This window comes from Macaca thibetana, chromosome 3 (assembly GCF_024542745.1).
Source record: "Macaca thibetana thibetana isolate TM-01 chromosome 3, ASM2454274v1, whole genome shotgun sequence".
NCBI lineage: Eukaryota > Metazoa > Chordata > Mammalia > Primates > Cercopithecidae > Macaca > Macaca thibetana.
Window position 1 is genome coordinate 36,536,105 of NC_065580.1, and position 27,030 is coordinate 36,563,134.

The 27,030-nt window shown below is 35.9% G+C and overlaps 1 protein-coding gene across 14 annotated transcripts in view; it reads left to right on the forward strand.

Moving 5' to 3' along the window:
* CADPS2 (calcium dependent secretion activator 2) overlaps positions 1-27,030 on the forward strand; it is a 567,394-nt gene that overhangs the window by 393,352 nt on the left and 147,012 nt on the right. For 7 of the 14 annotated variants that reach the window (XM_050782592.1, XM_050782594.1, XM_050782597.1 and 4 more), the window contains exons 11-13: positions 690-899; positions 16,829-16,965; positions 19,744-19,931. In XM_050782592.1, the coding sequence (XP_050638549.1) occupies positions 690-899; positions 16,829-16,965; positions 19,744-19,931 (535 nt within the window). The remainder of the gene's footprint in view (positions 1-689; positions 900-16,828; positions 16,966-19,743; positions 19,932-27,030) is intronic. The other 7 variants (XM_050782593.1, XM_050782605.1, XM_050782601.1 and 4 more) reach the window with 1 other exon arrangement.

The window sequence follows — 27,030 nt, forward strand, 5'->3', positions numbered from 1 at the left end:
TATTATATTGTAACTACTAATTTTCTCTCCAACAATACATTTTTGTACTTCTCTCTCTCCCTTCATGTTAATACTGGAAAGAGTACTGGACACCTGATATTTTAAAAATTGAATGAATGAATATTAATGACAATATCTAAGATCAAGAAATGCAGACATTAATAAACATAATGATTAAATATTGGTCAATAGAGATTACGAAATAGAAATTTATGACCATATTAACTAATTGTTCACTTAAAATGCAAAATATTATCTTTTGTGAAAGAATTTTATAAAAGATAAAATACATACAATATGAAATATCATTTTTGTCTTAATCATTATATATTTTTCCCACGTATAGAATGGCAAATATGCCGACAGATAAAACTTCTTTCTCTGGCATGAAATATCAGATTGTGCTATGCATTTCCATGGAGTGTGTTTATATATCTTGTAGAATGCTGCTGTGTCGTGGACTGTTTCCCTAGGTTATTTTTTATTTCTGAGGTGATATGGGAGCTTAAGCCTTTTTGTTATTTTCTTCAAATCTTGGATTGTGGATTTGATCCTTTAAGCTAAATATTGTTTAAAACATTTAACTGTTAATATCAAATCCATTCTTTTCCATGAGGTCAGTTAGTGAATGAGACTAAAATCTGCCAATCCTATAAATTTTTAATGATGTCTTTTTGTTCCCTCCACAGGCCTTCAGGGTGGTCGTATGTTCTTTAATGCTGTTAAAGAAGGAGATACTGTAATCTTTGCCAGTGATGATGAACAGGACAGAATATTATGGGTTCAAGCTATGTATAGAGCCACAGGTCAATCATATAAACCAGTTCCTGCAATTCAAACCCAGAAACTGAATCCTAAAGGAGGAACTCTCCATACAGATGCTCAGCTTTGTAAGTTTTGTTAAAAAATAATTTGATTATCAATTAACAGCTTTAATAAGATATAAAATTGAGGCAAATTTGTTCAGTATTATAGTTTACATCATTAATTGATTCCTAATTAAATGAAAATAGTTCATATTAGTAGTCATATAATCACTTATCTAATTTTTCACATAAATCTGGAGTAAATGGTACATGTGGTTTCCAATCATGGATTTGTCAAGCATTAGGGTATTTCTCGAAATCTCAAGAGCACATAAGAAAATTCTCCAAAACTTCTCCAAGGAAAATTTATTTTAGTTTATTATGATTTTGACTTAAGTATCCTATAGACATGGAAAAAATATTGCAAAATCAAATTTGCTTTGATACGATTTCAGAGTACCAAAATGATGAACCATTACCTTCTAGAGTTGTTCTTAATAACCCAGAAGGATAATAGGTCTATTTTTTTGTTGTTGTAGATTGATACAAATAATAAGTCATAAAGCCAACTTTTTTCCCCTCATGCCTTAAAGACATGTCAATTTTGAATGCTAACTTAAGTTGTAAAGAGCTAAATTTTTTATTTTAAATGACTGATGTTTAATAATTATGGAATGATGGTCAAAACATCTTCAAACGTAGCTTTGATAATCACTAAACCAAGTGTTTTAATTTGTTATACTCCTTTACAAAGCTTATCCTGTTTTACCTGTAATAAATATTTGTCTTTAACTTTCAGCTCAACTTGTGGTTTTTTTATTCTTGAGATTCTTCTCAAAGAGAATAACATCTTGACATGCATTATTTTCTTCTGCTTTTCATACATCAAGTAACTATTCTCTTTTCTTTTCAGATACCCTTCAGTATCATTTCTGGGCATCCTAAACAAAGGCACTTTAGTTCAAATAATTAAATGTGAACCATGAGCTTTTTCTTTATTTTAGAAACCACAGACCATACTCATAGGTTATCGTAATTAGTTTGGGGCACATTTTTTATATGTAGTGAAAACTATTTAGGAATATTATATATTAATTTTTTCACCGATTTAAAATTTGTTCTTTAAAATTAGTAGCATTGTCATCTTAAAAGGTAAAATAAAATAAAAAGAGCACATTCTGATATTTTCACTGTATTTAAAAATTTAACTCGCTGCTTCTGCCTTCCTCTCACCCTCCAGGTAATATGCATAGAGTATGGCAGAGCAGATAAGAGTGTTTCATCAGAGCTAAGGTGTACAGAAGTGTCTTTATTTTTCTACAATTGAGCATATCTGACATTTTAATTTCTAATGTTGCCAAAAAACTTTAACTCACCAATTCAAAACAACTGAGTCAAAGATTAAAATTCAATTAATTCAAGATTCTTCCCCCCACTCTTCTTCCATGTGATCCATAGTAAATTAAGTTTCAGAGGGGGTTACGTAAAACTGTGATATCATTGAATGTAGCATCTAGTCTAAAACTGTTCTCTGTTCACATGGCCTTAGGCATGACTTCTGTCACTGGTTTCATTACTTACGTGCTGGTGTGCACTGCTCATCACCATGGACCTGCCAGGGCACCTGGTAATGAAGTCCACATAGTTTGTGTCCTCCTTGGATCAACTCCAGACACCTATGAATTCCTTACATCATATTCATCAGATTCTCGCCACAGTGGTACATAGTGACTTGTTGGGTATTCCCCAGCTATGCACAGGGGTGCTCACTCAGGCATTTCTCTCGCAGCACAGCTCTTATCCATTGCTTCTTTCCTACTTCAAGTGCCAGATTGAACATTTATCCCTGGGCTGTTTCTGTATTGGGCATCAAAGTATAAGACTCCCTCAACCCTAGGTCCAACTTTCTTCCTCTGGAGCTCTGTTCATTGCTCACCCCCAACACAACATTAACTAACGTCAGATCTCTTCCCAAAACCATTTTCTTCCATCCAGCTGATCTATTTTTTTCCCTCCTAGTTTTGATTCTGTTGTTAAAAACCAAGTTTTTATAAATTTGTTTCTTTCCACTCCATAGGCTAATCTCTGTCCCTCCCCCTGTAAGCTACAGTTCTATAGCATTTAATGTGAATTTCCTGTGTTTTTCATTTTGCAAATTTGCATTTTGTATATGTGCATTTCACGTCAATCTCATAAATAGTTTCATATTCTTTATCATATTCAGTCTTACTGTTTTTGTTCATCTCTATGCTTTTAAAATCCGTCCATGTTTTTATGAATACATCTAATCTCATTCTTCTGATTACTGCATACCACGTAAGTGGGCTTCTGTCCTATGTTACCTAGTCTACAGCACATTTTATTTCTATTCACTCCTCCAGAGATGGAAATGTAGAATGCCTCCAAATCCATACCTATGTAATGTTCAGTTGTCCCAGCCATGACTATGAAATATCCTTTCATTTATTCAAATCTAAGTCCTTTACATTTTAATCCTTTTCCATAGAGCTGTTTTTATTCTTGGTTAAGCTAATTTCTAAGCCTTTCATACTTTTGTTGCTATTGCATCTTATATTTTTATTATATTTTCTAGTTGACTATTGCTTATATAGAGAAATGCTATTTTCATGTGCTTTTTTGCTTCAGTTCAGGAGTTCAAGACCAGACTGGGCAACATGGTGAAACCCTGTATCTACAAAAAATACAAAATTAGCTGGGCACAGTGGTACGTGACTGTAGTCCCAGCACTTGGGAGGCTGAAGTACTTCAGCTTTTTTGCTATCCATATTTATTCTTTGGTTATGTATCTCTGCACATACCTTGCCTAATTTATAATTAGGCTATTATTGGGTTTTGAGAAGTGTTTACACAGGCATGCCTTGGACATATTGTGGGTTCAGTTCCAGACCACTACAATAAAATGAATATCGCTTGAACCTGAGAGGTGGAGGTTGCAGTGAAATAGCGCCTCTGTGCTCCAGCTTGGGTGATAGAGTGAAACCCTGTCTCAAAAAAAAAAAAAAAAAAGTTATGTTTACACTACATTGTAGTGTATTAAGCATGCACTAGCATCATGTCTAAAACATAATTTTAAAATTCTTTATTGCTAAAAATACTAACAATCACCTGAGGGTTCAGTGATTATAATATTTTTGCTGGTAGAGGGTCTTGCCTCAACGTTGATGGCTGCTGACTGATCAGGTTGGTGGTTGTTGAAGGTTAGGGTGGATGTGGCAATATCTTAAAATAAGACAAGGATGAAGTTTGCTGCAGTGACTGATTCTTCCTTTCACAAAAGATTTTCCTGTAGCATGCGATGCTGTTTGCTATCATTTTGCCCAAAGTAGAACTTCTTTGAAAATTGGAGTCAATCCTCTAAAACTTTACCTCTGCTTTATGAACTAAGTTTATATAATATCCTAAATCCTATGTTGTCCTTTCAACAATGTTCACAGCATCTTCACCAGAAGTAGATTCCATCTCAAAAACCACTTCCTTTGCTTCACCCAAAGGAACCAACTTCTTTTTTTTTTTTTTTTTTTTTTTTTTTGTTGTTGAGACAGAGTCTCCCTGTGTCGCCCAGACTGGAGTGCAGTGGCCGGATCTCAGCTCACTGCAAGCTCCGCCTCCCGGGTTCACGCCATTCTCCTGCCTCAGCCTCCCGAGTAGCTGGGACTACAGGCGTCCGCCACCTCGCCCGGCTAGTTTTTGTATTTTTTAGTAGAGACGGGGTTTCACCGTGTTAGCCAGGTTGGTCTCGATCTCCTGACCTTGTGATCCGCCCGTCTCGGCCTCCCAAAGTGCTGGGATTACAGGCTTGAGCCACCGCGCCTGGCCAGGAACCAACTTCTTATCTGTTCAAGTTTTATCATGAGATTGCAGCAATTCAGTCACATCTTCAGGCTCCACTTTTAATTCTGGTTCTTTTGTTGTTTTCATGACATCTGCAGTGACTTCCTCCACTCAAGTCTTCAGTCCCTTAAAGTTATCCCTGAGAGTTGGAATCAACTTCCTCCAAACTCCTGTAAATGTTGATATTTTTACCTCCTCCCAAGAATCACAAATGTTCTTAATGGCGTTTGGAATGGTGAATCCTTTCCAGGTTTTCAATTTACTTTTCCCAGATGGCTCAAAGGAATCACTATCTATGGCAGCTATAGCCTTTTAAAATGTATTTCTTAAATAATAAGACTTGAAAGTTGAAATTACTCCTTGATCTGTGGGCTGCAGAATGGATGTTAGGTTAGCAAGCATGAAAACATTAATCACCTTGTACATCTCCAGCAGAGCTCTTGAGTAACTAGATGCCGTGTCAGTGAGCAATAATACTTCGACCAGATTCTTTTTTTTCTAACATTGGGCCTTGACAGTGGACTTAAAATATTCAGTAAACTGTGCTGTAAACACATGCAACATCATCTGGGCTTGTTCTTTCAGTTGTAGAGCACAGACAGGGTTGATGTAGCATAGTTTTGAAGGGCTCTGGGATTTTCAAGATGGTTAATAACTATTGGCTTCAACTTAAAGTCATCAGCTGCATTAGCCACTAACAAGGGAGCCTGTACTTTGAAGCTTTGAAGCCAGGCATTGACTTCTCTCTAACTGTGAAAGTCCTAGATGGACATCTTCTTCAATAGAAGATTATTTTGTCTACACTAAAAATCTGTTATTTAGCATAGCTAACTTCATCAATGATCTCAGCTGGATCTTTTGGATAACTTGCTGCCATTTCTGCATCAACCCTTGCTGCTTCACCTTGCACTTTCATGTAATAGAGATGGCTTATTTTCCTTAGCCCTCGTGAGCTGACCTCTGCTGGCTTGACAGCTTGCAGAGGCTTCTTCACCTCTCTCAGCCTTCATAGAATTGAAGAAAGGCAGGGCCTTGCTCTTTATTAGGCTTTGGTTAAAGGGAATATTGTGGCTGGTTTGATCTATCCAGATCATTCAAACTTTCTTCGTATCAGCAATAAGGCTGTTTTTGCTTTCTTATTATTTGTGTGTTCACTGGAGTAGCAATTTTAATTTACTTCAACAACTTTTCCTTTGCATTCACAACTTGGCTACTTGATGCAAAAGGCCTAGCTTTCAGCCTGTCTTGGCTTTTGACATGCCTTGCTCACTAAGCATGATCATTTGTAGCTTTTAAATTTAAAGTGAGGGAGACGGGATTCTTTCATTCATTTGAACAGTTAGAGATCATTTCGGGTTATTAGTTAGCCTAATTTTAATATTGTTGTGTCTCAAGAAATAGGGAGACCCAAGAAAAGGAAGACAGATGGGGAACAGTCAGAACACATATAACATTTATTAAGTTTACCATCTTATATGGGTGTAGTTTGTGGCACCCCAAAACAATTAAAATAACATCAAAGATCACTTTTCACAGATGACTATAATAGATATACTAATAATGAAAAAGTTGGAAATACTGTGAGAATTACCATAATGTGAAACAGAGTCATAAAATGAGCATGTGTTGTTAGAAGAGTGGCACCATAGACTTGCTTGTCACAGGGTTGCCACAAACTTTCAATTTATGAAAAACACATCTGCAAAGCACAATAAAATGAAGTTTGCCTGTGTGTTCTGGATACAACATGTTTGTCAGATATGTGATTTGCAAATATTTTCTCCTAATCTATGGCTTGTCTTTTCACATATCTTAATAGTGACTTTCAGAAAAAAAAAAAATTCTTAATTTTGATGAAGTCCATTTTATCAATTTTTTTCATAGATGTGCTTTTGATGTTGTAACTAAAGGATCTTTGCCCAACCCAAATTGCAGAAATTTTCTCCTTTGCTTTCTTGTAGAAATTTTACAGTTTTGGCTTTTACATTTTACAACCATTTTGAGTTAATTTTTGTATACGGTGAGAGGTATCCATCAGTATTTATGGATGGCATATGGATGTCCAGTTGTTTTAACACAAAGAGTTGAAAAGATTGTCATACCCTGAATTGCCCTTCACATTTGTGAAAAATCAATTAACTACATATGAGTTTATTTCTGGGCTATCCTTTCTTTTCCTTTGGTCAGTTTATCTATCTTAATATTATTACTACACTGTCTTGATTACTGTAGCTTTGTGAATCTTACAGTCAGGTAGTCCAAGTCCTCCAAATTGATTTCTCTTATTCAAAAATATTTTGGCTGTTCTATGTCCTTTGCATTTCTCTATGAATTTTCAAAATAAATTTACTCATTTTTAATTGACAAATAATTGTATATATATATGAGGTACAATATAAATTTTTAAAACATCTTGACATTCCTTGCTGGAGATTTTACTGGGAATGCCTTTGGTCAGTCAGTCCTTGGAAAATTTTGGAAAACTGACTTCTTAATATTGAGCCTTCCAATCTGTTAATACAATGTGTCACTTCATTTGTTTAGGTAGTCCTTAGTTTCTCTTTGGTATGTTTGTAGTTTTCAGTAAACAGATCTTGCACATCTTTTGTCAGATTTATTTCTAGGTATTTCATCTTTGTTGCTTTGGTAAAGTGGAATTTTTTATTTCAGCCCAATTCTTTTGTTATCTTTGTGATTGCTTTAGAATTTAAAGTATACACTTTAAATTTATTTATACATCTTCATGTATAGTATGCAAACTTTACAGTAGTAAACTTCTATTTCTTCTCTTGACTTTTGCACTATTCTTGTCATATATTTTACTTCTATATATGTTGTAAATCCCACAATACATTGCTATTATGATTATTACCTTAGTCAATATGTTTTAAAGAAATTAAAAGTGAAAGAAAAATGTTATATAGATGTCCATTTTGTACATGTCCATTATGTACATGTTACGTACATGTACATTACCATCCCAGTGTCTTTCATCGTCTAGCGGATATATTTTTACTTCTTGAAGGACCTCCTTTGACTTTTCTTGTAGTGCAGATCTGCTGGTAATGAATACTTTTAGCTTCTTTATATATGAAAAAGTCTTTATTTTACTCTCATTTTAAAGATATTTTTCTTTTAGTACTTTAAAGATGTTGCTCCACTTTCTTCTAGCTTGCATTTCTTTTTCCAATGAGAAATGTGCTATTTTGGTTTGTTCCTCTATAAATAATGTCCTTTTTTCCTCTAACTGCTTTAAAGATTTTTCTCCTTAACACTGTTTTTGAGCAATTTGATTATGATGTGCCTTGGTATACTTTTCTTCATAAAAATGCTTGTTCTGAGACACAGTTAAGTTACTTGGAAACAATTCGATCCTTTCAAGCTTTGCTTTCAAGTTTTGTTAGGGAAGACCAAGCAGTGTTTAGTACAGGATGCATTTTCCCCGTTTCTGGACCAACATCATTCTTAATACTCTAACTGATAACCTGTGAAATATGAGCTTTTATATTCTTGCTGCTGAGAAGCAGTGCTATTCTAGGCTGTGTGAGTTTGAGGCACTATCCTCTTGAATCCTTTAGATTGCTTCTTTCCCTTTCTACACGTGCATGAACTGATGGGTAGTCAGCTGAATTCTTGGGGGAGGCCTTCTGCAGATCTTGAGAGTCTCTTTCCGGGCAGCTCTCTTCTCTCCAGTACTCTTTCCTACAACCTCTAGTTACTGTGGCCCTCCTGAATTGTCAGCTCCATTTTTCAACTCAGGGAGACCACTGGGCTTTTCCTGAGTTCCTGTTCCTTGTGCCATGAGCTATAGAGTTTCTCCTGGCAGTAACCTGGGGTGACTGTAAGGCTCACCTTGTTTCCCATCCCTCAGGAATCACTCTCCCGTGTTGCCCAACATGCAGCGTTTAAGAAACTTTTTGTAAATTTTTTTTCAAAAACTTAGTTCAGGTAGAAGGTTAAGTTTATTCTCAATTATACCATCATGACCAGAAGCAGAATGAATTTTTTTTTTTTTTTTTTTTTTTTTTTTTTTTGAGATGGAGTCTCGCTCTGTCGCCCAGGCTGGGGTGCAGTGGCCAGATCTCAGCTCACTGCAAGCTCCGCCTCCCGGGTTCCCGCCATTCTCCTGCCTCAGCCTCCTGAGTAGCTGGGACTACAGGCGCCCGCCACCTCGCCCGGCTAGTTTTTTGTACTTTTTAGTAGAGACGGGGTTTCACCGTGTTAGCCAGGATGGTCTTGATCTCCTGACCTCGTGATCCGCCCGTCTCGTCCTCCCAAAGTGCTGGGATTACAGGCTTGAGCCACCGCGCCCGGCCGCAGAATGAATTTTTTATAAGTTAAAGCATGGTTTCTCAATTTCAGCACTATTGACATTTTGGGCTAGACAATTATTTGTTCTAGGGCAGGGAGTGGAGTAAGGAACTTTTCCTGTGCATTATGTGATGTTTTACAGCATCCCTGTCCTCTACCTACTATATATCAGTAGTCTCCCACCTGGTCCCAGGTCAGACAACCAAAAATATCTGTGGACATTGCCAAATGTCCCAGAGGGTAGGGTTGCTGTTGGTGAGGAATCACCTCCAGTTGAGAACCACAGAATTACAGTGACTTAATAGCTATTTTTTTTTTAATTGTCACCCTCCTTCACTTGTGTTCCTATATTTTTTCTTAACATCCTGAGTACAAGGAATTCCCAAGGAATGTTTTGAGCTCATGGCTATTGTTGCTTGCACATAGTGGCAAGAAAAGTGGGTAGGAACCACTAGCACAGACCTTTAAGACCATGGCTGAATAATACAGAATATTTTTGGGCAGAGTCTGCCTCTGGAGAGAGAGGGAGTGCAGTGGTGCCATCTCACCTCACTGCAACCTCCACTTCCCAGGTTCAAGCCATTCTCATGCCTCAGCCTCCCAAGTAATCTCAGCAGCTGGGAGTACAAGTGTGTGCCACCACACCCACCTAATTTTTGTATTTTTAGCAGAGACAGAGTTTCTCCACGTTGGCCAGGCTGGTCTCAAACTCCTGACCTCAGGTGATCTGCCAGCCTCGGCATGCCAAAGTGCTGGGATTACAGGCATGAGCCAATGCACCTGCCTTTGACAAATTAAAAAAAAAAAAAAAAAAAAAAAAACCTTTCTATTATTCAATACCAATTTATTGTCAACGCAGAATTAATCAGGCTATGAGATTCCCATGCCTTAGCCTCCAAATAGCTGGGATTCACCTGCCTAATTTTTGTCTTTTTAATAGAGATGGAGTTTCTCCACATTGGCCAGGCTGGTCTTGAACTCCTGACCTCAGGTGATCTGCCATCAGGGAGGACACTTCGGCCTCCCAAATTGCCGGGATTACAAGCGTGAGCCACAGCACCCAGCCCTATAATCTGTTTCTAACAAAACCTTTCTATTATTTGTTATCAATTTATTGTCAAGGCAGAATTGATCAGGCTATGGGAACTGAATTTACTTGTTATAACTAAAAAGCCAAACTGTTTCAATTTGTTAACAACAGCTGACTTCTGTTCTAGACTACTAGTAAAGTGTTTAATCAGTGCTGACCTCTGCTGGCGTGAAATTGGGAGGCGGAGCTTGCAGTGAGCGGAGATCGCACCACTGCACTCCAGCCTGGGCAACAGAGCAAGGTTCCATCTCAAAAAAAAAAAAAAAAAAAAAAGGAAAAGAAAAGAAAAGAAAGGAGGAAGAAAGAACATATTCTACCTCATCAGAATGAGAATACTGACCCTGACCTATCAGAGAAACGTCATGAATTACTCCAGAGAGTAGTTTCATCCATAGTATTTTCCTCCCTCCATTGACTTAATCAATTTTGTTTTCTTTCCTGATGATCTTTCACAAAAACAACTTTTAAAATCAATAGTAGAAATTGAGAAAACAAAATAAAAATTTAAATGTCTAGTTGGATAAATGTATATGTTCCCAACCCATTTAAATATGCTTTGTTTCTCATTTCTTTGCTGACCTGTAGCTGGTAAAGGTAAGTATTTTCATGATTTTTAAAATCAGATGTTTTTAAAATTTTTTAATGATACGATGTTTGAGGAATATCATGATCTTGTTTACTTAGCTTTATTGATTACAAAACAAAAAATGTCTATCACAACAAAAAAATAGAAACAACCTAGTATCTACCATTCATACAGGCACAAGGGTAATAGCCACGAAGGTGTTGTAATAACATGCAAAACAAATGGTCAATATATGTTAAGTGGAAAAAATGCTAAATTACACATGTATTATTATTTTCACTACATAAGAAGAACCCAATTGAAAACGCAAAATATAGGTAGAATTACATCTAAAATATTCAGTGGATATGTTTTGTTGGAGGCAATAGTTGCTACTTTATTTCTTCTATATTTTATTTTTCTTTGAAGTATGTATTTTTATTTTTCACAAACCCAGTGCTTTAGAATGAACTATGAATCTTAAAACTTAAAAAAGAATCTTATTTCTTAAAAAATCTAAGCATACTAATAACTAAGAAAAATAAAATATTATAAAATCTAACTTACTGGAAGACAACCTTATCTTTTTGAGACATTACTAATATATATTTATAGGTTTCTCTAATAAGCAAATCTATTCCACTTCATTTTTTCTTTGAGTCTCTGGATATATAAAAATTCTAAGGGAAGAGAGTGGGCTGAAGGGGTGGGGATGAGGCTGGTAAACAATTTTTTCACTTCAAATATAACGTACTAGAGTTGCCAGATTGATGGACATTCTTTGGTTAAACTATCCTTCTTTGTTCTCTCCAACCAAAATGCAGTGCACGCACCCTGGTTTTCACTGTCTCTCAGTTATATATGTAACATAATACAATGTGTGTGTCACATAATACAATATGAATAGTAGTATTTGTCTTCCAATAATAAATTAATATCAAAAATGAACCGAAAAGCTGCCAGCTGCTTTTTATTTTTAAGCTAAATATTTTTAAATTATTAAATTGAAATATAAACTGACAGTTAATTTTGTGAACTTATTTTCATGATCGATCTAATATGTTAAATTTCACACTTCATAGGGAAGCATTTGTCTTTCCTTTACATTGAACATATTATTTCTAATAAATGTTCAACATTGGTTTACTTTACTTATTTGTGATTATAAGTTTCTGTGTTGATCAAAATTGTCATCATGCAAAAGTATTACTTATGTGTTATTTGCTGCAGAAAGCAAGATATGTTAATTCATACATCAGGTTTTGAATCAATTTAACCAAAAGAAGCTAAGCAGTTATTTGGGTCAATAATAGAGGTGTGAACAAACTCCTTTGCTTTTCAGCAGAAAGTATGTATACATAAAACATGGACATACTATTCAGGCTGATCTAGATAAAATTTTAAATATTAAACTTTTCCTATTAAAACCTACATGGATGGTATAAAAAGAGAAGTGGCACCTACTTTGCTGTGCCACTTCTAACTTCCTGTAAATTTTCAAGCTTTATGGGAGTTTTGAATTATAATAAGTGTATAATCAGATGTGAGTAGTGGTAAATGCAGCTACAGGTGAACTCCTAAACATAGGCCAGTTTTAAACATAGGACAGAAAATTGTATTATATTTCAAAAGGGTCATTTGCTGCTTAGTTCAGCTCAGTATTTTGCAGAGAGCAGTCTTGGCTGACAGCACCCTCTTAGTCCTTTTGATACTAGAGTTCCACTCCCAGACACCAGAGTGACCTCGGAATGCTAATAAATGGCTTCCTTTTCTCATCCAGAGTGCCCTTTTACATTTTTCTTTCCTTTTTCCTTTTTCATCCATGATTTCTCACAACACTAGGAGCAGCAACAAATGCAGTACCATGAGAATTTGTTGCAAAGAAAAAAGAAGTATTTCAATTATTTTTTTCAACCTCCCTGACTTAGATGACTTCAGTTCTCTCGGACTTAGATGCCTTTCCTGGGATTTGGATTCTTGAGCACTTAAGGGGCAGGTTGCGGTCAGTGCCTACCAAAAAGCTCTCTCACCACAGTGGGATCTACTAGCTCACTGATAGTCCTCATATCATTTTCTATGCTACCTATTTTCAAGTCTGTATTACCTATTTAAGTTGATACTGTCAGCCTACTTATTCTTTCCTCTTAACTTCCAACAGCTATTATCCTAATGAAAAAATTCAATTTTTAGGTTTCACTTACATAAAGCCTCTGTAACTTCTTAGATCTATAGCAAATAATAATCTTTCTCAATTTGGGTTTCATTCCATCTACTGTTATCACACCTGGTGACAGTACTGCCTAAAGACGCTCGAGCATATATCCAACTGTTGCCATAGAAACTCCATCAGTATCCTCAATTACCATGTCCCACATCTGTAGTTAGTCCATAGGTTAATCATCACAATTTATGACAGTTTTGCAGTATACTGCTTAAGCTCATAGCTTGTTGGTTTGTTTTGATAGTTGTCACATTGTTTCAGAAGACAGATTGAACTGAAATTTTCCATTATCAGAGAAATCTGAGTAACATCATGAATAATTTTCTGTTTAAAACTAGTCACCATAATGTTGTGTTATAGTAACATTAATTGCAGATAATCCAGTATAACGCAATTTTAAAGCCTTGGATTTGGTAATTGACTAAAAAGCATGTTTTGCATTTGATATAGATGATGCCTGTGTCTCTCAAGAGTAACATATAGTTATGTTATACCTGTAGAAAGCTATGTGAAAATATATCTTTATAAAAATAAGAAACTAGGTAATATTTTAATGATATATGATTTTCTGTTTTGCATTAGTTCATGAGAGAACTTTAAAGTGAAAGATGGCAGGGAGGAAATGGGGAGATGTAGGTCAAAGGATACAAACTAGCAGATGTGTAGGATGAACAAGTCTAGAGATCTAATGTACAACACAACAACTAGAATCTATAAAATTGTACTGTTATTTTTGTTAAGTAAGTAGATTTTAGCTGCCCTGTCACAAAAAAAGCAGCTATGTGAGATGACAGATTTGTTAATTTGCTTCTGTATTGTAACCATTTTACTGTCTATATGTATCCCTTAACATCATGTTGTAAAGCTTAAATATACACACACACACACAATTTTACTACTAAAAAAGCATTTCAGTAGTATTACATCTGTTTCACTCCTCCTAGCTTTGATGGTATTGTTGCCTTACATTTCACTTTACAGGTTTTTGTTTTGGTTTGGTTTGGTTTGGTTTTTTTGTTTGTTTTTTTTGGCGGGGGGCGGGGGTGGCGAGTGGGTTGGGAATGTAGTCTAACTCTGTAGCCCAGGCTGGAGTGCAGTGGCGCAATCTCAGCTTACTGCAACCTTTGCCTCCCGAGTTCAAGCGATTCTCCTGCTTCGGCCTCCCAAGTAGCTGGAATTACAGGTGCCTGCCACCATGCCCAGCTAATTTTTTGTGTTTTTTAGTAGAGACAGGGTTTCACCATGTTGGTCAGGCTGGTCTCGAACTCCCGGCCTCAGGTGATCCACCCACCTCGGCCTCCCAAAGTGTTGGGATTACAGGCATGAGTCATCGTGCCCAGCACTTTTCAGTAATGTTATACACACTTGTATACATTGTTATTATTTTGTTTCAAACAAGGGCCACAGGGCCAGCAAACTGAAACTGAATGCCTGTTCTTGAAAAAGAAGCTTTATTGAAACATAGCCTGTCTACCTAGCTGCTTCTCTCTCTCTCTCACTCTCTATCTCTCTGTCTCTCTCCCCTTCCCGACCCCCCACCACCCTGTTTCATTCAGGGAGGTCAAGACTGTTACTTTTTTATTTATTTCTTCCATAAATTCGTGGAAACTAAGACTATACTGCCACATGGTAATGTATTTTTGCATGAAATGTTCTGAATGGTGCTGATCTGATATAGAAAGAAAGAGGTAAAAATGTTTGATCTTCACAGCCTGTGTTTTAAAAATAGGATGATTCCTAAGAACACATTTCACTTTCATAAAATTACAACCCTGGAGAAATTGAAGGTTGTTGATTTTCTTAAATAAAAATTTTAATGGGTTTGCTTGCCTGTTTTTTTCCGAGTAGAGTCTGTATTTGTGACTCAAAGTGCTATCATTAATATCATTTTTATCACCAATGGTAATTGTTTGAAAAGTAATTTTCCATTCATGTGATTTGGAAAGACTTGTTACCTTAGCAGATAGATGGCTTGGAATTGTATTTCCTGAGGAAAGTACTGTATAAATTTACAAAAATATGATTTAATTATAGAAATTAACTATAGACCTTTTTTCAGAAACACATTTTTTATTTAAAGATTGTATGCCCATTTTTTAATTGCTTCTACAAATCTTTATAGTAAAAGAAGACTGATAGGTCGTTTTCCTGTGAAATTTATTACTATCCTGTTCTCAACAGATTAACCATTAATGGGCATTATTTTTAACTCCCTTCTCTGGTGAAAGAAATAAGGTATAAAATTTAGCAGATGTTTATAAAACTAGTAATTTCATTTCATAAAAATGGTACTACAAGAATTTTTTGCCGAGATAAATGGAAAATTGAATATTCTAAGGTACTTTTTTAAAATACAAAAGAATCTTCCAATTTTATAATATGTGTGATTTGCAGTTTTACTATTCTGCCTCTTATTCATCTGATATTATTTCACATTACATTATCATATCTTTAACTTTATATTAAAAGACTCAGAAGAATAAAATACAAAAGAAGTTGGATTGTATATTAGTTCAGGAAAAGCTGTTTAGTTTTGTGTTTATCCAGTTAATATTAATTTTTCACATGTAATGTATTTAATCATTCAGGTAATTATTAAATGTGAAGGTATATGTATGATACTTTCTCCATGGATTATAACCTTATACCTTACACATCAGCAATCTGCCATTCATTGATTACTTGCTATATTCACCTTTTCCTATCTGTCATTAATGTGAGATGCACGTTAGTTTGTGCATCTTTTTTTTTAGTGTGATTCTGAGGACCCTTCAGCTTGAATTATATAGTTCTTCCATCTACAAATATGGCTGAAAGTTGAACTTGACATGGATCAATATGATCTGGGCTAAAATATCTAAATGTGACTGATTATGTTAGCATCATGTCCACAGATCAATATTGAGTTTTATTATGAGTCTGACTCTGTAATTGGGTATAATCAATAAACTTTTGTCTCTTTTCCTTTACAATTTTAAGATTGTACTATATAGGTTTTAGAAACTACACTTAGCTTACATTTAGGACTCTGCTTTTCTTATGATGACCAGAAAGAGATCTATCTATGAATTTTAAGGAACAATGGAGCTTCCGTTTTACCATTGTGAGAAGAGTCCACTTTTATCTTGATAACTGATTGCTTGCTCAATATGCGCGATGTTTCTAACAGACCTAATGTAATAACACCCCAGCACTCCTTTGGGGTAGTGTGTGGCTTTTTCTCTCTGTACTTAGTAAATAACTCACATTGAAGACTTTGACAAAACATACCATTAATGAAAGCAATCATAAAAGCTTGCCTTTTGATAAACCCGCAGGGTCTACAGGCGTTGAAAGATGCAATCTGTAAAGAACAATAAATTTGGGCCTTTGATTGAAGTGCCATTTGGGACGTTATGCTTTGTCTGCATATTTGCACAAACATGATGCTCCCTTTTTTCATGTCTCTTAAACTTGAAGCTTAAGAGCGCTCATTGCCATTTTTACATTAAGGATGGTCCCATTAAAAGCTCCCTACAAAAAGAAGACTGGAAGTGATCCAGCTGAAGTGTGTGTGTTCAATTCTGCCCTAGTTTGCCATTTGGAAAGCAGACTTCTGGGCATCATTGCTGTTTTTTATGAATAGATCTTGGTTCTTTTCTAGTCAATTCCATCAGTAAATGGAGATTTAAAATACAACTTTTCTCAGCGTTGGAAAATAAGATTATTCCTCTGATGGATATTAGATATAGCTTTGAATGGAAATGTAATTACTGCATTCTAAATGATTTGTAGATTTTTTGCTGTCATTTTTACTTAGGCTTCAAAAATTTTGCAATTTATGTTAATATGCTGAACTGTTGGCCTCATATTTCATATTTCAGACTACTGATAAAAGGTAGTCTTCTGTTTGAGTCCTGCATTTTGTATTCTTCACAACCTGTATCTGTCCATCATTAAGCCTGAAAAGTAAATATACTCTACATGCTTTCCTGAATTTACAGATGCAGATCGTTTTCAGAAACATGGTATGGATGAGTTTATTTCTGCAAACCCCTGCAAGCTTGATCATGCCTTCCTTTTTAGAATACTCCAGAGGCAGACTTTGGATCACAGACTGAATGATTCCTATTCTTGCTTGGTGAGTACAAGTCTGTATCTAGTCCCCTATAAGTTGGAATAAAAGATTTTAGAAAGTGAGAAATACTTGTTATAAACCAGCATTTTATTCCTGACTCATTTAATAATGGTAGTTGGAGTGAGGGATAAAGGATTCCAATCGATTGCTTCCCAATTTAAAAATTATACACTTGAAGACCACTGCTGTGCCACTCAATAGACAGGAGAATAGACTCAAATAGATGCTAAACTGTGGTTTATCAGTCCCTTTAAAGAAGGCTCAGTGAAAATAGAAGGCTTTTAATAAAGATTTTTTAAAACCTCTATTATAGTACTTACAGACATTTTAAGGTTGGAGTTCTGTTCCCCAGATGTTGACACCTCACATTTCTCTCTTTTGTTCTTAGAAGGACAACCTAAGTGGCAGGGGAAAGAAAGAGTGGAATTAATATGACAGGAGCTATACATAACAAAGGAAAGTTTTAGTTTCATCTAGCAATCCAAAGTATAACTTGAGTTCCTTGACAAAAGGAAAGGAGTGAATTAAATTGAGTAAACTATTTCCTGGTATGTGTTGAAATTGTAGCCAAAATTTGGGATATGAAGTATAATTTATTTAAAAGGAATGCTTAACACCTCAGAATATGGGGACTAAACTTTATAACCTAAAAATTATGTGTTTTTCCAAACATTTACATTGTGAATAGCAATTCCTCTGAAATTTTTGCAGCCAGAAAATGCGTATTTCTATCACCACTTTAATCTCTTGGACACTGAACATGGTACAGGTTGAATATCCCTTATCCAAAATGCTTGGGACCAGAGTGTTTCAAATATTGTATTTTCTTCAGATTTGGGAATATTTGCATTATATGTACAAGGTGCACATCCTTAATCCAAAAATCCAAAATCAGTTTCCTTTGAGCATTGTTAAAAGAAAAACCTTAGCCTAATTAAGTTTAACAGAGTTTAATTGGGCAAAGAAGAATTCATGAATCAGGCAGCCTCCTCAGCCAGAGTAGGCTCAGAGACTCCGGCATAGCCATGTGGTGGAAAATGTTTTATAGACAGAAAAAGGAAAGTGATGTACAGAAAACAGAAGTAAGGTACAGAAACAGCCAGATTGGTTACAGCTCAGCATTTGCCTGATTTGAACACAGTTTGAACAGTTGGCCACCTTTGATGGGTCAAAACTCAGTGATTGGCACAATAGTAGACTACAGTGTACTTACAACTCCATTTGGTTTATAATTCACGATGTATAGAGAAACCTTTAGGCTGAACTTAAAATATGTAAGGAGGCAGCTTTAGGCTAAACTTGATTTAACAGGATCATGCAGATGCTCAAATATTTTGGATTTTGGAGCTTTCCAGATCTGGGACTTTTGGATTTGGGATGCTCAACCTGAAACTTCATGCAATAAAGTTACATTCTGTTTAAGATTTCAGACAAAATGCCACCCCTCATTGGAGATACTTCAGAGAGGAAGAAGTGAAATAACTTTTTGCCACGCTGACACTAACAGTTCATTAATTCATTTATAGATGTTTATTAAGTATAATTTGAACCTGATCCAACTCAAATTTTACAATCATGTGGAGAGTAAAACATATCATCTCAAAATCCTAGTCAAGCTTTTCATGGACAAACACATAGAGTGAACATCAATAAGGGATAGTGCCCTCTTGGATTCCACTCACATTATTCAATTATCAAAAGCTGTTTTGATTTTGTTGATGACCCCTAGTGTAATATGGAGTCTGAGGAGAATGCTACAAGGTCTTCCACTGCACCTAGAGGGGAGTGAGTGTGATTTGCTTAGAAAGTGTTTTGGAGGCAAATGACTGAATACAAATCATGACTCAACAACTGATTTGCAGTGTGGTCTTGGAAAATTCACTTAACATCCCTGAGCTTTAGCTTATTTATCTGCAATCTGGAAACCATGTAACTACCACGCATGATGGTTCTTCTCTTACTCCTTTTCTTCCTCCTTTCCTTTATTGCCTTCTCACCTTTTTCTCATTATTCTTTTCTTTCTCTTACATGATTACCCTGCCCCCTTTTAAAATTCTCTATACTCCCTTCTTTTCTTTTACTATCTTAATCTATATAAATCCATATAATTTATCAAGATATTTTATAAGCCAGCTCCACCTGACGCTGCCCTCCAGGTTTAGCCACATAAACTGCCTGCTGTGTTCAGGTGGCATGCATGCACACACATACATTCTAACATCTCATTTCAGGAGGAACAGAAGCTGCTAATATAAAGCATTAACTCTGTTACATTGTTCATAGGAAGACAAACAGAATGAGAAAAATATCCCAGATATTTAAGTTCCCAAATAGTACATGTATACTGCTGCTAAACTTAATGACATTTTCTTTTAGTTCACTTTATAAAACTTTTCCTGAACAAGAAATTTCATCTATAATGTCGTCTTCCTTCTCTTTTTAATTGATTCGTAAAGAGACTGAATTTTTTGGAGTAACACTCTTTGTGTGTGATAATTTAGATCCTATGAATAAATTTGACTAATTTTGAGTGACAGTGGAGAAGCACAAGTTACCCATGCCTTGCTGTGACAGTAAAGAGAGAATAGCATTAGGTTGCCAGTGTCCCAAATCAGTTTCAAAATTGATGATATTAGCTCTTCATGAAACATACCACTAATAAAATAAATGTCAAGGTACTTTCATGCAGCTTCTGCTTATAAGGCCTAAAAGTGCCTTCAGGAAAGCAAATAATAGTATAGAAAGAAAAAACATATCTATGTATCTTTTTTTATTTTGCAGGGATGGTTTAGCCCTGGGCAAGTCTTTGTGTTAGATGAGTACTGTGCCCGTTATGGTGTGAGAGGTTGTCACAGACATCTCTGCTACCTTACAGAACTGATGGAACATTCAGAAAATGGTGCTGTCATTGACCCTACCCTGCTCCATTACAGCTTTGCATTCTGTGCCTCTCATGTGCACGGCAACAGGTATTTTTACTTGCAAATACAAAGTGAAATGTATGGGGTTGACTATGGAAAAGAGAGAAAAATGTGCTTTGCCATTATTACCTAGTAACAGATTTTAAATAGCAAACACTTCTTACAAGGAAAAAAAAAAAAAAAACGACAGAGAAAAAAGTGTGCATCAATATGCTGTTGATTTAGGTGGGCTACACTTCATGTTTCTTTTTGCTGGTAAAGCCACTTGAAAGAGAGAGAGAAAATATATCTGTGAGATTAGAAACTGCCTTTTATTTCTTATATACCACGTAGTAGTAGGTCTGAACAGCCTTAAGTATCCCTATGATTCCTGTTGTAATGCATACATGTGCCTGGGTAGGATGTGTTCATAGGTCTGTGTGTAACTAATGATCATTGCTTTTCCTCTGTGGAATAAATTTTCACTGATAAAACAAGATAAATAATGGGGTTTATGTAGAGTCTCTTCTCAGCCCCTTCCCTAATCCACACTTTAGAAACAAGTACTCTTGTTTTACCAAGATGCCGAAAAAATGCCTAATGTTGGCCTCCACAGCTATCTATCTCTGGGCTTAAAATTCTGTCCATATCATTCCACGTGGTGGCTTACGCCTGTAATCTTAGCACTGTGAGATGCCAGGGAGGGTGGATCACCTGAGGCCAGGAGTTCGAGACCAGCCTGGCCAACTGAGTGAAACCCCATCTCTATTAAAAAAAACAAACAAATAAAAATTAGCTGGGCTTGGTGGTGCATGTCTGTAATCCCAGCTACTCAGGAGGTTGAGGTATGAGAATCGCTTGAACCCGGGAGGCAGAGGTTGCAGTGAGCCAAGATCGTGCCACTGCACTCCAGCCTAGGTAACAGAACAGGCTCTGTCTTTAAAAATAAAAATAAAAAATAAATAAAAATCTGTCAATATCACTCCCCTTCTCTTAATCTTGCTCAGTACATATTTGATGAATGAATGAATACTTTCATTATTTGTGTTAATATCTCTTCTATTCATGGCCTATTAACTTTTTATTCATCTTTTTCTTTTCCCTCCTATCCCCAATTTGTGAACATCAATATTCTCTTACCATAGTGCCCTGTAACATTCTCTTTTTTACATTTCCATTGTTTATCCTAATTCTGGCCTTCATTTTTTTCTTGCCTATGTATCTGAATTTACCTCTTTATTACCTTTTTCTTTCTACAGTATTCTACCAGTCAAAAAAATTACAGAATAACTTTTACCACACTCTTTTTCAAAAAGCTTAAGTGATTTTTGATTATTAAATTAAAAATAGATTCCAAGTGATAGCATCATTTTCCCATTACCATCCTGTTCTATCTACCCATTCTTATCTCCACAAGATTTTACCCCAGAAAACCTGTTTATTCTCCATGTTTTTCTTTTTTCCAGTTTTAAAAAGTCAGACATCACAAAACTCAGAAGATTTCAGTTAACTCATTCAGACACAAGAACTTTTTATCGGTACTTATCTCGTTACCTTTGTCATATATACTTACGTGCTACATGTGTGTACATGCACACACACACACAGACACACACACTTGCTTCTGTTCCACTAGATCATATTTTAAAGGCAAAAATCAGTTCTCATTCATCTATTATCCTCCACGTACCTAAAACAGTGTGTTGCATTTTGTAAGTACACAATAAATATCTGTTGAAGTCCTTTGAAGTCCCCAGTGCTGCCATTTCTCAGCTTACAATAAAATAAGATTGATCCTTGTCTCACAGTCTACTCAGGTTTTCACTTTATTTTGGAGCCCAGCCTTGATTTGGAATTAGGAGGATGTTGCTGATTTTAGTAGTTTTTTTCCCACTATCTCACACTCAACCCTCTGCACTTAGAAAATATGGGGGTACAGGTGTCAGTCAGGGTGGCTAACTTGATAGGAGCTGTTTTACTAAAACTGTCTCTTGTCTCGTGACTCTGTCTCAATTCCTTCTGACTAAGGGATATCTGACAAAGGTAATGAGATAAGTACAGATAAAAAGTTCTTAGTGTCTGAATGAGTTAATTCCAGCACTAGGCAGACCTCTGAAATGCAAGAGGATGAGAAGGTTTCAGTGAAACAGACAAACCCAAAGCAAATTGTATAATCAGAATATTTTATTCATCCACACAGAAAGGTAAAATTAAATTGGGAACATAAAGTGGGAAATTCAGCTAATGTGCCCCCAAAATATATGTGTTTGAGACACATTGTAATGGAAAGTTACTGAGGCAACAAGGAGCTACTGCTGCTGCCTGGGAGGCAGCCTGATTTGACTCTACTGGTTGCCATAGTTACTTTTATTCTGTAAAACTATTGTTTTCTTTATAATGATACTCTGTAATGTGTAATTCAAAGTATGTTTATATGTTCATGCATATATTATCTTTAATATTGCACATGAAATCCACTTTCCCAAAGATTAAACTATGTACACATTCAGGTATCTCTGGTGGTGTTTTAGAATCAAAATTTGAATCAGTCTCTGATTCAGCATTGAGGTGTCATATAGCTTAAGAAGAAGAAGAAAGGAAGAAGTATAGGGTTGAGGGAAATTTGAACCTCAATTTAGGATAGAAATTATCCAAGATAAGCTGAAAGTTATGGTTTCCTGTGACGTTTACAGTCCAACAGATGTCATTCAGAAATACTATGCTGCCACAGTGAAAGACCAGAAAGAGGCAAAAGATCTTCACTTGAATCCCAGCTCTGAAATTTGCAAACTGACCCATGTTCAACAAATCACTTAACCTTTCTGAAACTCAGAGTTATCATACATAAAAGGGGCAAATACTAATGTGAAAGTACTACATAATTATAAAATACTATCAGTATTAATTACTCTTACTATTCTAATATATTTTCCTTTGCCATTTAACCCAAGAGGATATAAATTGTGAGATGAAAAAAAATGTAAAAACTATGTAGTTAGGATTGTACCTCATTCTAAATAGAAATATTTCAATGTGTATATAATTATACTTCTAATTTCTTTGTTAATAGAATATTCAGGTTTTGGCAACCTCCCCTTGTGAGAATGTGCTTCTCTTATCCATGTCTGTAGCATCTGATATTTATACAGACTTTTGTTTAAAAATAATGTCAATGTCAAGTCTGACTTTTCTACAGTGTTTGCCATAGTCTTATTTTATGATCATTTTTACATCTGTCAAGACACATATTCAGAGAGTTGTTTTGCTCATTACCTGAACTACCTCTGTCATAAATTCAAAAGGAGAAAAGATTTCCTTTTGTTATTGACTGAAGTGAAGGACAACAGTGCTGTCTGGATTTGAAATTTTTCAGGGAGCACATCCTATTGCACAGTGTTGAGCTCTCTAGGTGTGTTCTTTCTGTACAGATACATCTCTGAATAGCACTCTGAGTGTTTCAGAAATAAAAGAATAGAGTTAAACAGAAAAGGTCTGGCTGGTACTAAGACTGAGGAAGAGAGAGAAAAAGAAAGGAAGAAAGAAAAAGTGAGTCAAGGACAGAAACAGACCCACTCATGCAGGATGATAGCCACACACATCTCTGAATAACACAACCACTCATTCAGCCATAGTGCCGCTGAGGACTGACAGGAAGGAGAAAAGAGGCTTTCAGAGACAATGCATCATAGGGCAAAGTTCTAGGTTGATATGTGTGGTTATACATCTTGGTTTTGTAAGTCAGGCTGAGGGTGGAGAAACTGAAGCAGCAACACAAAATGGCTTTTATGTCCCAATTTAATGTAAGGCATACAGTGTATTCACTGACTCCTCTACAGTTTTGTAGGGCCGTCTTAGAGCTGCTGCATGCCTGACAAAGGACAGCTCAGATGTGCTTGCTTTCAAGTACAGGGCACAAGAGTACAACATGACTGTAGTTTTATATATAAAATAATCTCAATTTTCTGTGGATTCCAGATTATATCACAAAGTTGTAAGTAACCTTAATGGGCATCAGTCAAATCATCATATCATAATACCTCTGTCTTCACAGATGCTAACCTTTCCCCTTGACTGTCACTTCAGAAATTATGTCTCAAACTTCCCATCTGTAATTTTAGAGACAGTGATTCATTTTTTGAGAAAAAACATAGATAATTGCATCAAATAGGATCATCAAAAGTGTTCACTTAATTCAAGTCATGGATATGTGACTATATAGAAATTAAGTATACATGACACACACGTTGTAAACGGAGAGACTTACTTTTGGGGCAGGTGAGCAACCAGATGAAAGGTCATAAGCAAGGTTATCCTTAGGTAATGTACCTGATCTGACAGGTTTTATGCCATGTGCTAAATGTGCAAAGGCAGAAGGGATGAGTTTGGGGGAGTATATTTCAAATATTACTAGAGGTTTTTTATTTTATCAAAAACTATGGAACAACCCTAAATCTACCTAAAGCAGACTTTCCTAGCAATATCGATACTCACCCAACCTCAAGTTCAGTACTGAAGCAAGATAATTGTGCCTTTCAAAACAAAACAAAACAGACAAAACCAGAGAAAAAGAAAAGGGGAGGGAAAGACGTGGTGTGTTGGAAGTATCTCTGAGTTAGGAATGAGAACATCTGTGTTCCCGTTCTGGCTCTTCTACTGATGAACTACTTAACTTTGAGCAATTGGTTTTAATCTGTCTGAGCCTCAGTTTCTCCCTATGTACCTTGTGAATAATAAAATTAATGCTACCTACTCAGTATGGTTCCTAAATAGGTCAAATAAATTTCTGTAAGTACTTTGTAAATGATGAAATATTGCTTAAATAGCATGTAGTAATTTTTTTAATGCAGTGTATTAGTTAAATGAGCTTTTGGGGATTGTTCTGTGAAGCACTGCAGTGCTCAGGTGAATTTTGTTATGACAACATACCACAAACAGGTTTCAATCAGAAGGATGAGAATGGAAGAGCCCTGAGTCAGTACCTCACCTCATCTACTATCCGTGGTCATGGGGAAAAGCCATGCTGAAGTTCTGGGGCCTCCCTGCCTAACTCCCCCATGCTGCTGAAAAACATTGTGGGCCCCAGAGTGGAGTGGCAAAGAGAGTGAAAAGCAGGAGCCCAGAACCTCGTCATCTGGGATAAGTATGTAGACAGACCACAATTTGGAAAATAGTTGCTAAGGTCACCTAATTAATTTCCTCTGATTTCCTTCCACACTTTCCATTCAATCTCTGCAACTCCTCGATCTTTCTGAGATATTAAATAAAACAGCCTACTAGAGGTCTGAGGAAGAGACAAGACAAAGGAAATTTTTTAGTATATGTTAGACTATATCAGGTTAAGCATGAACAGAAACAAGGGTTACACCTTAACATAGCTTTTCTGAAACTTCATACCTTTAGAGCCTTCTTCTTGTCAATAGTTAGGTGTGGGACAAGGTTTTTGGGTCTTGAGTTGGATCTTCTTATCATTTTTAACAGAGTAAGTTTTTCAAAAACAGTATGTAATGCTGTATGTAGAAACAATCAAACAAAGAACGCTCTATATGTACATAGGTGCCATTTACCGCTACTATTGCCATTCCAGTTTGATATTTGTAGATCTATGTTTATGTACAAAATTGGCTGGTTATTTTACTTTCTCATACTGGTTTTATCAGGATTGGGTATCTAGGTTATTGTAGCCACATAAAATGAACTGGGGAGCTTTCCCACTTGCTCTGTATAAGACTTGAATGGCTTTTTGTAGTTTACCAATAACTCATCCTTTATTTATTTATTGTTTTTTATAAATCACTAAATCAGAGTCTGTTTTATTTTGAATGAATGTAGACTGAAGTTTATCTTTATAATAAAAAAGGAAAACAAGAATATAAGGGTATTAGCACATGCTACCTCATAATTAAGGCCAACGTCAATCTGTTTAAGAAAATAAACTATCCAAATATTCTGTAAGACTCACTAAAATATATTAACATAATTAAAACATGAAATGAGCTTTAAGCAATATAATCTACTTATACTACTGCCTTAAAAAGTTAATTCCAAAACAACGTTGATCAAAACTTGAAATTGAAACTTCTAGGTAGCACTTTTAAGTATCTGAACTCATCTTGCTTGAAAATACATGATAATGTATGCATACTACACCCAGATGACTCTTTCCCAGTCATCCTAATTAATAAAGTCTTACCATATGAGTATTCTCTTTGTTAAAGCCATAAGTACCTTTGGCATTTAGGTATGCAATAATACTTGGAACACTGCCCGGGATGAAAACAAAAAAATATGTAAGGCACATGTTAAGCATTTTATGAAGACCACTTAATTTCACTAAAGAGAGACAGGAAGAATTGGACTGATTTTCCACATAAACTCCCTGGGTGGTTTGCTGAACATCTTGATAGTAAGCAAGTTTGTGGAAGATCCTTTACAGCCTATTCACTCATTGTTACCATGGTATACTCTTTATAAATATTAATGTTCACAGGTAACAAAGAATCCATCTATATCAAAAGCATTGCTACCTAAATTTTGAGAAGATTGAATTAATTATACAATGAAACATTTCCTCAATTAAAACTCTTTAAAATTTAAATGATCTTTTTTTAATTTTAAATTAATTTTTATTATTATTATACTTTAAGTTCTAGGGTACATGTGCACAACATGCAGGTTTGTTACATATGTATACATGTGCCATGTTGGTGTGCTGTACCCATTAACTCATCATTTACATTAGGTATATCTCCTAATGCTATCCCTCCCACCTGTCCCCTCCCCACAATAGGCCCCGGTGTGTGATGTTCCCCTTCCTGTGTCCAAGTGATCTCATTCAATAACTCGTCTTTTAAACCAGCGGTCCCCAACCTTTTTGGCACCAGTGACCAGTTTCATAGAAGACAATTTTTCCACGGAGTGGGTAGAGCGGTAGGGTGGGGGATGGTTTGGGGATGAAACTGTTCACCTCAGATCATCAGGCATTACTTAGATTCTCATAAGGAGCGCATAACTTGTCTGCACGGTTCACAATAGGGTTCAGGTTCCTATGAGAATATAATGCCGACCCTGATCTGACAGGAGGTGGAAGTCAGGCAGTACTCGCTTGCCTGCCGCTCACCTCCTGCTGTGTGGCCCAGTTCCAAACAGGCCATGTACTGGTACCAGTCCA